General features: G+C 36.3%; 1 protein-coding gene across 1 annotated transcript; it reads right to left on the reverse strand.

Annotated features, from left to right (window-relative positions):
- Positions 1-299: 299 nt before the first annotated feature.
- LOC102589586 (ubiquinol-cytochrome-c reductase complex assembly factor 1) lies at positions 300-16,206 on the reverse strand. Its single transcript, XM_015313676.1, has 9 exons — positions 16,202-16,206; positions 15,508-15,556; positions 13,660-13,843; positions 12,956-13,169; positions 11,887-12,053; positions 3,765-3,889; positions 2,490-2,550; positions 1,981-2,029; positions 300-692 (listed from the first exon to the last, which is right to left on the reverse strand). Exons 3-9 carry the CDS (start codon positions 13,810-13,812, stop codon positions 622-624), a joined length of 840 nt encoding a protein of 279 aa, XP_015169162.1. The 5' UTR covers positions 13,813-13,843; positions 15,508-15,556; positions 16,202-16,206; the 3' UTR covers positions 300-621.
- Between the last annotated feature and the right edge of the window lie 306 nt (positions 16,207-16,512).

Consider the following 16,512-nt stretch of genomic DNA (forward strand, 5'->3'; position numbering starts at 1 on the left):
AACATTGTCTTAACAAGAATAATTTCTTAAGTTTAGACTGCTCACAAGTTTAGGACTATTTAGAATCTATATTAAGGGTTGTAGTGAGGGATTCATGAACATTGCACACTTCTTTTTCATAGTGGAAAACTTTATCTGCTTTTGTTCGAAGGATTAGGCTTAACCAAAACTCGTTTCCTTGTGTGCGTTTTTTCTCTATTTATTTTGTGTATAATTGTGTGCTAGTTAACCACGATCTTTCCACAGCAAACAAGATCAATTTAAGCTGTAAACTCACCCCTTGTACATTTCCCACAAAATAAAAAACAGAAATATACCACACTTCCATAATTCCAAATCTTGAACTCTCCTATATTACTTTGTATGATTTAAAATCAAAGCAATTAACAAATGACAGTAAGATATTTTTATCCAAGTTTCATGCTGGGGAACAAAAAACCAGCAGCTTCAGATTTATACCAAGTTAACCAAAGATGGATAATAGCGGACATCACATCTCTTGCTTAATTAAACAATCAGCAATTTCTTCTATAATATCATTGACAGAAGGCCTGGATCTCTCCATGCATTTTGGTGTGCTTAATGAGCATGTTTGGTTTTCATTTCTCTCATCGTTAGTCGTTACACTGTACCAGCTATTGTGCTGCCCAATGAGGTGAACATGAAGTTCCCTGAAAACATAGCTTCCTTATCTGTCAAACCAAAAGCAACATCAGTGTTAACATAGTCCTTGAAATTCGTAATATTATCTTATTACAGGTTAACAATAAGGATTCGATTAGGAAAAAGGAAGTAGCAAAATTTCCTGCGTCTTCTTGGTATTTTTGTGCCCATAACATGGTTCATATGAAAATTGGGCTGCTTCAGATGATAAAAGGCTAGGATCAACCATGCATCATGGATATGGGAATGAAAACACAGAAATAAATGCAAATAAATACAGTGTCCAAACAAGACCTTGCCCCATTTTGTTTAAGTGAAGCATGCAAATTGAATGGTTGGATTGAATTCAACCAACTCTAAGGTAGGCGGCCTCATGCAAAACATCGTCACAAATAATTGGACATAAGCAAAGAATCACTTCAACGACTACCATGTACACAGAAATAACAACTAAAATCACAATCAAGCATCCTAATGACTGTCGCTAATTAGCTATGTTGCTTGGACTCATCAAGAATGTCAACAGGTGCATGTCGGATTCTCCAAAAGTATTGGAGAACCCGACACGAGTGCAGCATTAAAAGTGAAGTCCGCGCAACTTAACTCTATCGAGGTTCATAGAAAATACTCATGGAAACATTTGAAATGCAGAAAAAATATCTATTTGGGACTGGTAAAGTATTCAAGAGTACCGAAACTATTTTATTGTATTCAAGAGTATATATAGCATTGATGCTAAAGTGTGTGACCATCTCATCTAAAAATTAAATTGTTAGAGAGAGCACACTTTTTATTAGTTAATTATAATCTCAACACGCCCCCGACGTGCGGGCCTGATATTTTTTCATGGGCCAAGCACGTGGAAATTCTTTTTGATATGGGTGGCGGTGAGATTCGATCCAAGGACCTCTGCCTGCACTAATACCATGTTGAAGTGCTTAAGCTGTTAGAGAAATCACACTTCTTATTAGTTAATTATATTTTCAACAATTGAGTCATCCCGAAACCAGGATAAGCATTTTTCAACCCCCAAACTGGCGATTTGAAAGCAACAGGGTATCCTGTAAAAGATTTTCTTATCCTATTTCCTCTATCTTTCCTTTTGAATGGTGGGTGGTTTGCAGATGTGAAACGTTACATCACAAATATAGATAATGAGAAAAAACAGTAACTTATGGTGCCTCGCATTGTTTAAGACTTTTCCGCATCTCTTTGAAAGGGGATATTAAGAGCATGAAAGCCCTCAGTAAACAAGTTCTAACATCCTTCTCACATAAATTGAAATTATACGTATTTGTTTGAGGCAGAAATTAGTACCTGTAAATGACAGACAGTTGGATTCCCTGCGAACATACCTTGACATAGCCTGAAATCACACAATACATAGAAAATAATAAGCATGGCATGCCAAAAGTTCAAACGCGCTACATCTTAGGTACAGAGCTCAGCCAAAAAGAAATTAAATGCAACACAAGCAAAGGAAAACAAGAACAGTATGCAGAGTCCATACCTTAGGAGCACAGCCCAATAAAAAGAAAATTAAATGCAAGGACAATAACTTGAAAAACATATAGCATCAAAAACGATATAGGCTAGGCTCAAAACTACTAGTTTCTTGCAGAAAATACCAGGAGAAGGTTAACAGCAACTGAAGGGGAAAAGAGAATAAATTTTCTTTCATAAAGAACACAAGGATTTCCAGCAACCCATTTTCCATGCAATCTTGGACCTTTTTATCTACAACAAGAAGCTTCCAGTACAAGTATTTACTTCTGACCGTTGCATCAAGAAGAGCTTCTAAAGTATATGTACAAAAATGTACTTGCCTGGACAGGAAGTAAAGCAGCATCACTTGGCGTAGAGGTACCATCATCAGAGAAGACATTCCTACAACATAAAACATCAGAAGGCCTATAAAACAAAATACACATACAATTGTCAACAGTAAACAAATGGACATCTATTTAAGCTTAAAATAGGGCATTTTGAAGAGAGCTTCACTCATTTCAGATTACCAAATATAACACTATCTTTATGTATACCCTTCTCCTATGCCACATCAAATCGTAGTTTATTATAACACCACAGTAACATCATACTTCAAAAAATGCAACTGCAATAACAACCAACAGCTTGTTCCAAGTTCCATCTACAATTCCGAAGTGTCCTTGGCCAATGCCAGTGTCGAAAACTCTCCAACTTTTAGGTGGAATTTGTGTAGATGGGAAATATAAAGATTAAAAAGAAAGTTAGCTAGCAATAGCATTGTCAATGAACTCCAAGGAAAAAAGGAAATGGCTTAGACTTAAGTAAAATTACTCTTAGGAGAGAAGCAGATTGTAGAATAACACTTTCAGCTATGCTTCAACACAAGGAAGAAGGAATTGATTTTAGATGCTTAGTTTGATTATTAACTCTTTAATGGTCTTAGCTTGCTTGTAGCTGAAAATGACTTGATGTAGGACATAGGAGTGATGCATTAAATTGATTTTTTCCATCATCAGTTGCTGCAAGCTTAAAAGAATTTTGTAGAGTTTTTTATTATTTTCCATAAGAGATTCAATATAAACTCTTTACCAGGAAACGAAAAAGAAGGAAAAAAGAGATACATTACAAATTTTCTCATTAGTATCTCTTGAAGACACAATCTAGGGCATATTTATCAAGCACACTTATTTCTAGTTTGATATGCAGATGCCAACTTTTACGATCTTCATTCACATATAGTTTAGGACTATGCTTAGAAATGTTTCGGACGAACCCAATGATTGTTACAATATTGCAGCCAAATTAAGGACTGGGACTATTTTTCTTTATTATTATGTGATTAAGGTCTGAAAACTTCAGTGCATATACTCTAAATAAGCATTTTCAAACTTACACATCCTTTGGCTTATCCTAATTGAGCAGAGTCCTATAATCTATATAATTACCATGTAGAAATGTTCATATTGTGGGACTACACTGGGTATGTTGTTGTTGTAAAAATGTTCAGATTATAAACTTCATTTGTTGAAATACTTCTTAACAAACAAACAACAGAAGAGACCTGCAAAGTTCAGATAAGTTGTGGAGCCTGAATCAATATTTCGATGCCTTACCTCCAAATTACATTCTGCAACTCATCCTGCTTAGCTTCAGGAAGCATCGCAGCATCATAGGCGACAATATTACCATAAAATATCTTCTCTAAATCCTTCATCCATTTAATCAACAATAAGTTAACCTGCAATTTGATAGAACAAAAGATACACATAAACACAAGTTTCTTAATATTGTTATTTTACCATATAAAACTGTAATGCCGATATAAATCACAATTGGAAAATTAAATTATGGTCGTCATATGGAGCTGCTTATCCAGTCATATACTACTAAACTTCCCCTTCCCCTTCCCCTTCTCCATGTAAGTGAGTACAAATTGTGCAAAACCAAAACAAAGATTAGAAGCATTTTCTACATAATGATTTTGTTGAACAAGGAAGTCACAGTATTTATTCCACTCAAGATTGGGCTCTCTATTTGGTTGGCTTGTGCGTGGGCGGGGGGTACTCTTACACAAAAGCATGATTCTGTACAAAGAGAATTTAGTCCTCATACACAAAATACAAAAAAAAAAAAACATTCCAAAAATCTTTACCAATGAATATTCTTCCAAATGCTCTTATGCTTCACTCTTTCTATATTGTTCATATTAGTAACAACAGAACAACTTCCCATGCTCTATTTCTCTGCTGGTTCCTTCTGAATTTCAAGCTTTCACACCATACGCCATAATGTATGGTTCTAGCAAGCAATGATGCAATAGATTGCCTACATCCTCCCTAGAATTCCCTATGGCCATCCAAACAAATCTAGAAAGCCAAAACACCTTTGAAGGTGCCATGTTTCTCATGGTTATTAGCAAAAGAGGCAGTTCGGAGACATGAAAACCTAAGGAAGAAGCATCATTTTAGTCACTGACTGCTGTTTGTGTGGAGAGGCAGCTGAGACAGTGGGACATTTGTTCTTGCATTGCAGAGTTACTGACCAGCTATGGAAGAATTTCATCAATCTCAGCGGCATGCAATGTACAATGCCTAGCAAGATTGTTGACACTATCTATTTGGCAAGATGCTGGGAAGGAAGCTAAGAACAGGAGCTATTGGAGAACTATTCCAGCCTGTATATGGTGGATCATTTGGAAGGAGAGGAATGATAAATATTTTGAAGACAGGAATAGTTCAGAAGATAAAAACAGATTTTTTCTGCTTTTGTGTTTTTGTTGTACAAAGAACTATCCTATAGATGCAGAAGATATCCTAGAAGTTGAGTCATGCTAGGATTAGGAGTTCTTTATTTTCTAGCTATATCTTATTCTGATCACATTTCTCCGCAGAGAATGTGACTCATAGACATATCTCAACAACCACTTCATTTCCACAGCTTTACATTGGTTCTTCAGGTTTTTAATGCCAAGACCTCCCTGTTTCTAGCTTGTTATGGGCAATTTCACTTCAATAGGTCATAATAGCCTTTACTGGTTTTATTTCCTTGCCAGAAAAAGGATCTCCTGACCTTGTCTAACCTCTGCACAACCCCTGCTGGGATGGGGAAAAGAGTTAGCATCAGGTCGGGAGGGCATCTAGTACAACATTGATCAAAGTGAGTCTACCCCCATAGACAAGTACTGGGCTTTCCATCTTGATAGCTTCCTTTCACATTTTTCCAGAACATTGTCCCATATTTCTTTTGACCTTGATTTGCCCCCCAATGGCATCCCTAAATATAAAGAGGGTAGGATTCCCACTTCTCCCAGATTGAAGCCAAAAGGCCTATGTTTGGGACTGTGTTAATGGGGTAAATGTGGCTCTTTTTCCCAATTAATGTGCAATCCTGAGAAACCTTCAAAGAGTGATTACTCTTAGATATCTTAACTGCCCCTCTTCTGCACCACAGAAAATCAATGTATCATCTGCATATTGGAGTTGTATCACCTCCAGATTGTCTCCACTGTTTGTAGCCACTTCAAAACCTGAAATCCAACCATTGACCTTTGTTGTCTTTAATCATATTGTTTAGCCCATCCATGGCTAGGATGAACAGAAATGGGGACAAAGGGTCCCTCGCCTTATTCCCTTTGGGCTGCAAAGAAACCTTTAGGAGCTCCATTAATCAGTACTGAGAACTTTACACTTTACAGTGGAGATGCCGAATCTGATCCACTTCTCCACAAATCCCATTTTCACGAGAGTGTTGAGTAGAAACCCCCAATTCACATGGTCATAAGCCTTTTCTATATCCAGTTTGCATAAGATTTCAGGTATCTTTTGTGTTAGGATCCATTTGGCTGTGAGAATCTCACTTTTTTCCGAATTTTTTTCCCTTCATTTGAAAATCACCGTTTGGCCAAGAAAATTCCAAATACAACTTGGAATTTGGAGAACACCCAAAAACTTACTTTCACTTTCATTATATTTTTCTTTTTCAAATTTACCCGAATTTTTATTTTTATAAAAAGAACCCCATTAATTTATGTTTCATATGTAAATCATATTTCATGTTTTTTTTTATGAAAAGTACATGCAAATAACCAACTAGTATTATTTACAAAAACAATAACCAAACACAACTCATTGTCAACTCCAACTTCAAAAATTTCAAATAAAGTTTCAAAATATTTGTAATAATATGTGGTAGCTCGTATATGGAATATGTGACAATTTATTTTTAGATATTACTCTTTTAGAGCAAATTTGATTGTATATTTGAGGTAAAGTAGTTGAGTTGGGTGATTTTTGCTAGATTTTATATATTGAAGTTATAAACAATATCTAAAAAAAAGTAAATTCAAATTCTAAACATTCTTTGCCAAAAGTATGGCTAAACAAAACTCCAACTTCAAAATTCCAAATAAATGATTATTTATTTATTTTCATGGTCAAACGCCCACTTAGTCTACTGCTTCATTTGCTATCAATACTGCATCCATAATCTGTTTACCTTGGATGAAAGTCATTTGTTGGGAATCTACCAACTTATACATCACCCCTTTAATCCTTTTAGTCAACAATTTAGACAAAAGCTTATAGAATCTACCTATCAAGTTAATTGGCCTGGAATCTTTTAACTCATTAGCCCCTTCTTGGGAATCAGAGCAATGTATGTGCATTGAAGCTCTTTGCAAACATCTCATGCTCATGGAAAATGTGAAAAGCACTCATGATGTCATAATTTAGAACTTCCCAATATTTGATGAAGAAGCCCATGGTGTATCCCATCAGGGCCACAAGTTTTGTCCACAACACACTTCTTTAGGCAACTAAGCACCTCTTGTTCCTCAAATTTAACTTGTAACGGTACTTTTTCTGCTTCTGATATTGTAGGACAGTTTATCATGTTCCATGTCGGTCTCCACCTTTCTGTTTCTGTGTACAATTTCTTACAGAGCTGTATGTCTCCTCCTTTGCTCAGCCTGGTTTCTTCATTGTTTCCCCTTGTACTTCTAGGTGGCCAATATAGTTGCTTCTTTTATGGGGATTAGCTGAATTGTGGAAAAATTTAGTGTTGTTGTCACCTTCTTTTAGCCAGAAAATTCTGGATCTTTGCTTCCATGCAGTCTTTCACTCTTTTTTTTAATGACCAAAGTCTCTTCATTCTTCAGTAGCTCTTCATACTTCAAGAAGGTTGTTGACTTCAAAGCAGCCTCTTCCATTGTTAGAGCTCTTCTATCAAATATAGAGTCCAAAGTTGTCATTTTGTTTAGCAAATTGAAATTTTGGAAAGACAAGATTCCTTTTTTCTTCCATACTCCAACTCCTTAAGCTTACCTTTCAAAGCTTTAAATTTATAGGCTAATATGTAGTCTGGTTTCCCTAAAAATGCAAGAGAATTCCACCAAGACATGATTTTGTCTGAAAATCCCTCTATGTTTAGCCACCAATTTTTGAATTTAAAATATGATTTGTTTGATCCCAAGGTCCATAGTGTAAGGCTATAGGCACTAATGCTAATCTCTGGAGAGCAATCTGCTTCACTTTGGTGAATTGTTCACTCCACTCAGATGAGAATAAAATTTTATCTATCCTTGATGCATAAATGTTAGTGTCTCCCTTGAACCATGCATGTGTTCCTCCTTCTAGTGGCAAATTAATAAGTTCCAAGTCTTTTAAAGTGTGAAAATTCTACCATGGCAGAGGACCTCCTTTGACAGTTCCGCTTCTCTGTGGGGAACCTGCACACATTGAAGTCCCCACAGACTGCCCAAGGACCCTCCATTAAAACTGTTAACAGCCCACAACTCATCTCATACCTCTCTTCTTTTCACTTTACAATTTGGTGCATACACCCTTGAAATGTAATAGTTGAAGATTTGGAGCATGGCTTCAAGACTGCAAGTTAATGTATGAACCCCTATTTGCAGCACCTCTCCCTTCCATACTCTACTATCCCGTAATATGATGATTCCACCCTTAGTACCACTTGCTTCTTAGCAAGCATACTTAACCCATCTCCCTCCTCATATTTGTTTCACTATCTCTTAGATGTCTCCAAGTAGCCTAGTCCCTCCATTGTTCTATACAGTTCTTCACCACCCTCCTTTCCCCCCATCATTTAGTCCCCTAACATTCCAAGACACCAAGTTGAGCTTCATGATTCAGACTGTACACACCCTTTCCCCTTGTTTCTGCCCTCACTGGTTTTGAACTTGACATCAAAAGAAATTAAGTTCTTTAATTTATTGGTGCCTTTGAATTTATTTTTCCTAATTTCTGTATAGATGGCTCCATCCTCCTAATCTGCCTGCATGCATCAATTTGCATGAGGAGCTCCAACGTTTCCTCTTCATGGCCTTTAAAATCATTTCCAAACATTTTACAAAGTTTAATTAAGATTTGTCAAACTCATGCTGACGAGATTTTCCCCTTCTCGATGACCGCTACAGCTGATTCTGTAGCTACTGGTATCGTTTCTTCCACTTCCCAACTCTCTCCATCTGAACTTGAATTGCCAATCACAATATGTTGCTCTTTGCAATTCTCGGTCCCCCGTACCTCCCTCACCATTAATTCCCCCTCTATCTCTTCTAGACTTATCTCTGCCTTTTTTTGAATTTTTTGCTAGTGTTTCTGTGACTGGAGTTGTAGCACTGAGTCAAAGGTCCTCTGTTTCGATCACGATGGTGAACTCTGGGAAAGATGTTCTCAACATCTTTCCCAGAGTTCATCAATTTGTAACTCTCAACTGGGTTGGACTTGTGGATTAATTAACTTCTATTGGAATGGTGTCTGGGTTTGGGCCCCAATTTTAGATTGACCCACTATCTCCTGACTTGGAGACCTCACGTTCACATGGATCGATTTTAAAAAAAATATTCACTCCCCACATGCACATTCCAATCAACAGTAGTCAAGATAGCTTTTTGATTGATAACGTCAAAAGAGGCTTTTATCCTCTGTGTATTACCCGTCTTCTTCATTGAGCATAGAAATCAGATTTTTGTGCAAAGGCCTCTCCTAGGGATCCTCTGGTCTTCGCCGTCTCCACCGTGGTTTTCTATTCCGCCATGATTTTCACCGAAGCCTTCTTGAAGGTTGTGGCTTTCTCAACCCAGATCGGGACTCTGAAGGTGTAACCCTTTTTAGTTATGGCAACCTCATTGGGTATTCTTCGTCCTTCACTCCTGACCTCAATTCGAGCCCATTTGAGATGGTTTCTCAGCTCACATTCCTCCTCTGTTATGTGACATCCTCTACACTTATCACCTATTTCTTTAACGGTGTCTTTCAACCACAAATGCAAGGTAATCCTATTGCTCTGATCCAGGTCATTTCTCGTCTTTGTTGGGAAGGTGCATAACCAACTAGTGGATTCCACCATTCTACTTGTATCTTCAGCTTCTTCTAGGCCAATTCTCCTTGCAATATCTTCTCCAACATGTGCTTATTTGAGAATTCGAAGAGGAAGATATGCCCTGCCATTTCAAAGATATTGACTCCAAATGCTTCCTTCCATATCGAAGAGGCCCATCTTATTACATCAGTCAAAGTGGGTATCTCAGTTCCTCGAAATAATCCTGCAATGATTCTGCCTAGTGAGCCCTCTATGTTATCAATGGCTTCCTTGTGACTTTGGTGCTGCCATTTGCTGCTCTTAACCACCCTATATTTCAGAATAACTGGCTTTGAATTTTGTTTGACTATACGCTATGGAGTGGTTCATGAAGCCCAATCTTGAAAGCCATGTCTCTCCATCCTGCATTAATGGCAAGTTCAGGAACAATAATAACTTCTCTGGCTTCTCCTTTGAGGGACAAAAAGCTCATGTACCTTTCGCGTACATTGCACTTTTTGGTACCATAATATTCCAACATTGGTCTTTTGTCCTCCATCTTCTTACTTCCTTGAGAATGTGACAGATCCATTCCATTGTCTTTCTGCTCAATGTAATCCTACACATTCTCTTTCTACTTCTTTCTACCCAATCAAACCAAGTTGTGTTACTGGAGTTCCATCTTGTAATATCGAAGGACTTGACGCCTGTGTTAAAATAAATTATGTTGTCTGCCATTGTAATGAACAAATTGGAGTTGTGGTGAGAACGAGAAAGGGATTGAAGCAATAATCACAGTACAAACTATTAAGCTCTTCATCTCCCAATTTTGTAAGTTTCTGCAAAAATCTAGATCTCATAGTTTTCCTACTCCCCATTCCTTGCAGATTTCTTCCACTAAGAAAGATCACACTTATAGAATTCCATCTTGGAAATACACAGGAATAAAATCATAAAAAACACGTCGAACAGAATCCAATGATTGAGAAAGTTGAAAGGAGAAGGTCACAAAAATTATTCGAGAAGGGAAAAAGAGACATTATCAAGGGTACTATGTCTGGTATCCCAACTTACTATACGTCCATAATGCCCGAGAATTGTGGTTGAAAGATTGGAATAATCTCATGAAATTTTCTGTGCGACAACAGTAAGGTGGAAACAAACCTTTAAAATGGGAATTAGTAACTTCTTCTATGAAAGCGAGGGGGACTCGGGATAGAGATTTGAGGGTATTCAACAGAGAACTCCTAGGTAAGTGAATTTGATGACTTAGATTGGAGAATCAACCATCGTAAAGTAATCAACAATACGGAGCACAAGTGGGAGACAGTGATGGAGGATCATTCAGATACATTTAACATATGGAGGAGCATAACAAATGGTGGCAAGATTTTACTGAAAGTATCAACTTTTAAAGCTATTGTCTTCTGGAAGCAGATACGGTGTGGTGATTTAAGTTATTCCAAAGAAGAAAAGAATTAAAAGGGGCTGCCTTATACTGAAGAAATTTAAAAAACTGCTTGTTGGGCAATGCAAGAAACATGCCAGACCATGGAAATTCTGTTTAAACATAGAATCAAGTTTTGCTTTTAATATCAAACTCAAGACAAGACAAGTCTACAGCGTGGGAGAAGTAACCTGAGATAAATTTAACACTTGAAAGACAAAAAGGTAAGAAAACCCTCCAGAATTGTCATATCAAATGTGTTAATGAAAACAGAAAAAGTGGAGATGAACTATTGCATCTTCTTGATGCAGTCTTTTTGAATGAAACACCCATCAGAAAAAAGGGAAAAAGTAGAGATGAAAAGTAAAAGCATTTTGAGGATATCAAAGCTCCTCACCAAGGAAAGTGATCTGTTAGATTTATAACCATCCAAAATCTCAAATGTATGACTAATATGAAAGAAGCTTATGTCTGGAAAGATCACAGATGCCCCAGCTTAAGCACTAAAATTTTTATACAACAGCCTTGTTATATCATGATGTCCCCAACTTAGCACTACAGGCTTGTTATACAACAGCTTACAACAGTTCTTTTGGATAAGCACAACAGCCCATAAATAAAATCCTGTTCGTCATTCTTCCCCTCCTTTGTTTCATTTCTCATATCATTTTCTTTTTTTATGGAGGGCATACAGTCGTTCTTTATGCTTAGATATATTTCAACTTCCAAACCAGAATTTTCTGAAGAAACACCAAATCTTAGAGTTGACAACTTTATAACTACCCAGACTTTGCTGATTGAATGGCAAAGGCAAAACCAGAAATTCAAGCTATATCCAGCAAGATTAGTAGTTCAAATATGAATCATGTTTCAAGTAGAAACTGCTAAGTGAAAAACAAAGAGAATGCCGAGAAGAACTATTTGCTTATAGAGTTGATTTTCTGTATCAGGGTTCTGTAACTTACCCCAGCTTTAGAAACTCTCAGCTCCACATCATGATTATAAATCTCATACAAGTACTGTCCCAGTTCAACACCTTCCTTACCCTCCTGTTTCAATCGTCGCAAGCAAAGCCACATATGGATAACTAGTAAGGAAAATGTGGTCTTAAATGTTTTCTCCAAGCTAAATACTGCATTCAACATATATCCACAATCAGACAACTCAAAAAAATTAATTAGCATAGCTAATCTGGGAACAAAAGGTAATTATACTTTCTAAAGATGGAGAAGAAAAGTAAGGTTGTAGATGAAAATGAAATACCACAGACTGTGTCACATTTAATAACCAATTTTCAATTTGTTTGCTTGTCCAAAGGTAGGGATACGGTCTGCTTACATCCTTCCATCCCCAGACCCACATGTGGGATTACACTAGGCATGTTGTTGTTATCCAAATTAATTAAATGACAGTATTTTCAGGGGAAAGAGATATAATATTAGACATATTTGATCCCAAACAGCTTATTTTCCTGAAATATCACAAGGAAAATGAATATTCAAGAAGTCGGGCTCTAGTATTAACATGAGCAAGAATGCTGTAAACAGGCTGGGTGAAGTCTTAAGAGATACAAGTGGCCCGTACTTAAATGATAGCAAGGATTAACCAGATACTGTGAAAAGGTTGTCGATCGTCAATATGAATAAGGAGGTATTTAACGCGCAACAGTTTGAAAATTCAATGCAATAACTCACACCTCAAGACCAGAGCACCTGAAGAACAATAACTACTTGAATTCACTTAGAGGAAGGAAAGGCACTGACAATACTTCATCAAAAAAGGAAAGACACTGTCAATAAACTTAGGCTAAGAACCACCTGCAACCAGCTTGTGTACTATTCCCCTAAACTGCATCTTTCACTTCAGATATAGGCTAACTATAAAATCATACTGTTCTTTTTATAAAATAAAATAAAAAGCACAAGATGTGAACCATTGTTATCATTTTTTATAAGATAATATAAAGTTAAGCATAGTGATTCATGGACACATAGAAAAAGGCAAAAGCTAATGATGATCAAGGAGCATACTAACCATCGTAAATAGCAGGTCTATCAACTTGGTGAACAACACGACGATAAATAACATTTGCCCCTCGAATGGACTTGCTTTGCTTACTATAAAACAGCATTAGCTTAAATATAGCGCGCTTAAAGCCCTCGTATTGTGGATCTTCAACTCTGAATTGTGAATCAGATGCTAGTGCCAGTGAATGAGGCTTAGACCAGAACATCTTGTTCAAATTTACCTATTCAAGTGACCGAAGTCAATTAGCAGCACTTCAAAAGTTGGACAAATTAACTTACCAAAAAAATAAGAGTTGGCACAAATTACATCCAACAAATCTCTGTTCAGTATAAATGCCAACAATTTAATTAAGTGAAGGTATCTTCTTTCATTTCGCACATCAAAGTCAATTAGTGAAATTATATATATCACGCAAGCATCACAACTAAAAGATTAAAACTCCAAGCAACAGATTCATGCGGGATAGCCACATCATTTTACACAACATCAACCTAAAGGGAACAGTTACAGAACTAATTCATGTACCATCTCCATTCACATTTAATTTTATACAGTATATTAGTCAAGTTTACAACAAGCAAATGTAGCATGAAGCTTGAATGGTCATAACTCATAAGGTACTCAAAACTTGAGATTCAATCTTCTTAAGAATCAAATTGATGCCGCAAATAAACCAAACACAGCCAAGAAATGTAATCTGTAGTCAAAACCTGGTCATTAACATTGTATAGTTTATCAGCAGGCGGCTCAGCAACGGCGGCAACCTTGGAATAATCTCGACAGTGTAAAGAACACAATTGTCTTCCCAATTCGGAGTTGACTCTACCAAACTGGGAAATCGCTCTGCTCCATCTCGTCAACATCCTTTGGAACTCTGCTGCGATAGTTGATTTCCTGAGGTTTAGACACTGCTCTTTTTATTTGGCATTACAGAGGGAGTACTTTTTTCCCAAATGAGCTTGAGACGCATGATCAAACAACTAAGCAGATCAACTCAATTTCATCCTCTTCCTACTAACATTTTTTCTTACTAATGCAAAGCTTGATTAATGATGGAATGATTATCCTTGGAAATGCCTTAAAGGAAGTTGTGATCATTTTTCAAAACCCAGCAAAATTAGTCACAAAAATATGACTGATGCACGCGAGTATAAAGATCCAAGGGAAGCAAATTCACACAAACTATGTTTAAAACGTGAAGAAGCATCATAACAAACTGTCAAATTGTGAGAATATTCATAAAGTCTTTCTTATTCTTTTCAATCCTCGAAAGGGGAATATAATTACTACTCTCCAGGGAAAACAATTTTCAGAAACGGTCAGCTAAACGGAGATGATACTTCATGAGAAATTCATTCCTCTTCCTCCGCCTCCTCCAGCCATTTCACAAAGATCAACTTATATGTTCTTCTCATTATCTTATTGCACAATCCATTGAATTATCTTTTATACAAAGGAGTGACTATACACCCTCACAAGTCACATATAACCAGAAATTTGTAAAGATATGCCACTTAAGCTATAGCAGAAGAATTCAGGAACAAGAGGTTAATTCTGTACTTGAGCAAAAGGAGCAGTCTATCTTGATGACCCAAAAACTATCAATAGAGCAGTCTATCTTTAGGACTACTTTCTTTCATGTCAGCGTACATACTTAATAAAGTAGCGATGAACGCTTAGTTGAGGGTCATCACAAAGAAGCACCACTTAGAATGTTTACAATTGTGGGATTAGAATAATAAGAGAAAAGAAGCAGAATCGGATGGAGTTTAAAGATGAAAATAAGAGTGACGCTTTCCTAGGGAATAAGATAGACCTTTTTTAGCATTTAGTAACGGAAATCAACTCATAAATCGGTAAAATGCTCCCAGCTGAAGGGGACTTCATTACCAAATTCAAACTCGAGATTTTGGTTAAGAGAGGAGAGAACCACCCCTTCCTTCAATGGTTATTTAGCATCTGCAACTGTGCAGAACCATTAACCACAACCTTGATACCTATGGATGTCTTGACTATTTATATGAACTTGGCAGTGGTATGCTTGAGAATCTTTACTAACATGATCCATATTATTCCATATACTAAACTAAAATACATGAAATGGTAAATTCACTAATTTTTTGGGTAGTAATACAACAGTGAGAACACATATGATTTATCCACATCTACCCAAAGAAATGGAAATAATCAGAGATTTGTCCTACATGAAAATATGAGAAGATCACCTTCTGGGTTGTGTTTCTATAAACGTAAAGTTTCTAACTTCTTCTTATATGAGGAATTGATGGAGGTGTTCGGACCAACTTGCACACACCTCGACTATTTCATTAAGTATTATTACCTCCCGCCAGCACAGTAAATAGCAACGAACACTCTAACTTTATTGAGTATTAATTCAACATTGTATAATTATTTTGTATCTATATTATACCAAGAATTCTTTGACATGAAAACCGCCCTCGAGGATTTGTACAAGAAGGTCTTTGATTAAAATTGGAGACTAAAATTGTAATTCAAAAGGTTTCAGTAAATACATGCTTAGCATAACGAACTCATACCATCTAAATATCTTCTCATCTTCACAATTAAGAAGATCCTGTCTTCTTTCTAGGTAAAAACCAAAAGATAATGCTTTAGTCTAAAGCGTTTAACTTTCAAGAAATACAATAATCCATCTCAACAAAACAAAAAGTAAATTTATTTCTCGAGTACAAGGAATTTGGAGACAGGGGAAAAACTTAATAGTAGGAACAACTGCAAATAAAATTCAAGCAGAAAAAGGCCAGCATAACATTAAAGTTGTACATCTCGTAAAATCAAACAAATGAAATGCTTACAGGCCTAAAGTGATAACATCAGCCTATCACCATCATCATTACTCGTCTTTCAGAACCCTCCGTCATCCCCTAAATTCCCTATTTGGCTTCGAATTCTAATATTGAAACTTGTGGCATTATTCAAATCCATAAACAAAATTAACTGGGTTAAGACTTTCTATTATAGTCCAGAAATAGCTATACTTTCTTTTGGGCAATTTCACAAACACCTGCTATAATATAACAAACTATTGAAAGAGTTAAAACAGATGAAATTTAAGATTAAATCACATCTTCAAAGAGCTGAAACCGATGAAATTTAAGATTAAACCATGAAAATAGAAAGCAAATATTTCATGGAAAATTCAAAACATCTCGAATTAGAAATTAACACAAGATAACATAAAAAGGCCGAAAAAACAGAGGGGAAACTTACCTGTAAACTGGGCAAGAAAGAGCAATATAATTTATGGAGAAAAGAGTAGTCTTGTAGACTTGTGATGTGAAGGAGACTGATTCTAACCACAGCAATGTGAAATAAGTAGCAGAAGTGAGGGTCATTAAATAAGTTTAAATGAGATAGTTCAACCTTTTATTCACAAAGTACACAAGGCAATAACAGATAAAAATATGTAAATGCCAAAAATATCCTTAAAGCATCTGGTTTAGTTAAGGTTTTTTTGACTTTTAAAAAAAAGGTACAACCTAAAGAGCATTATTGTACAAGAATAACATTGATAAAAATAA

The sequence above is a fragment of the Solanum tuberosum genome, unplaced genomic scaffold (assembly GCF_000226075.1).
Source record: "Solanum tuberosum cultivar DM 1-3 516 R44 unplaced genomic scaffold, SolTub_3.0 scf00255, whole genome shotgun sequence".
In the NCBI taxonomy this organism is placed as follows: Eukaryota; Viridiplantae; Streptophyta; class Magnoliopsida; order Solanales; family Solanaceae; genus Solanum; species Solanum tuberosum.

Excerpts from the sequence above, each read along its gene's own strand:
- LOC102589586 (XM_015313676.1), bottom strand. The coding sequence starts at position 13,812 with ATGTTGACGAGATGGAGCAGAGCGATTTCCCAGTTTGGTAGAGTCAAC. Across the intron at positions 12,054-12,955 it reads TAGACCTGCTATTTACGATG|TATTTAGCTTGGAGAAAACA; the intron begins GTTAGTATGCTC and ends TGTTGAATGCAG. Across the intron at positions 693-1,980 it reads CAACTGTCTGTCATTTACAG|ATAAGGAAGCTATGTTTTCA; the intron begins GTACTAATTTCT and ends TTGGTTTGACAG.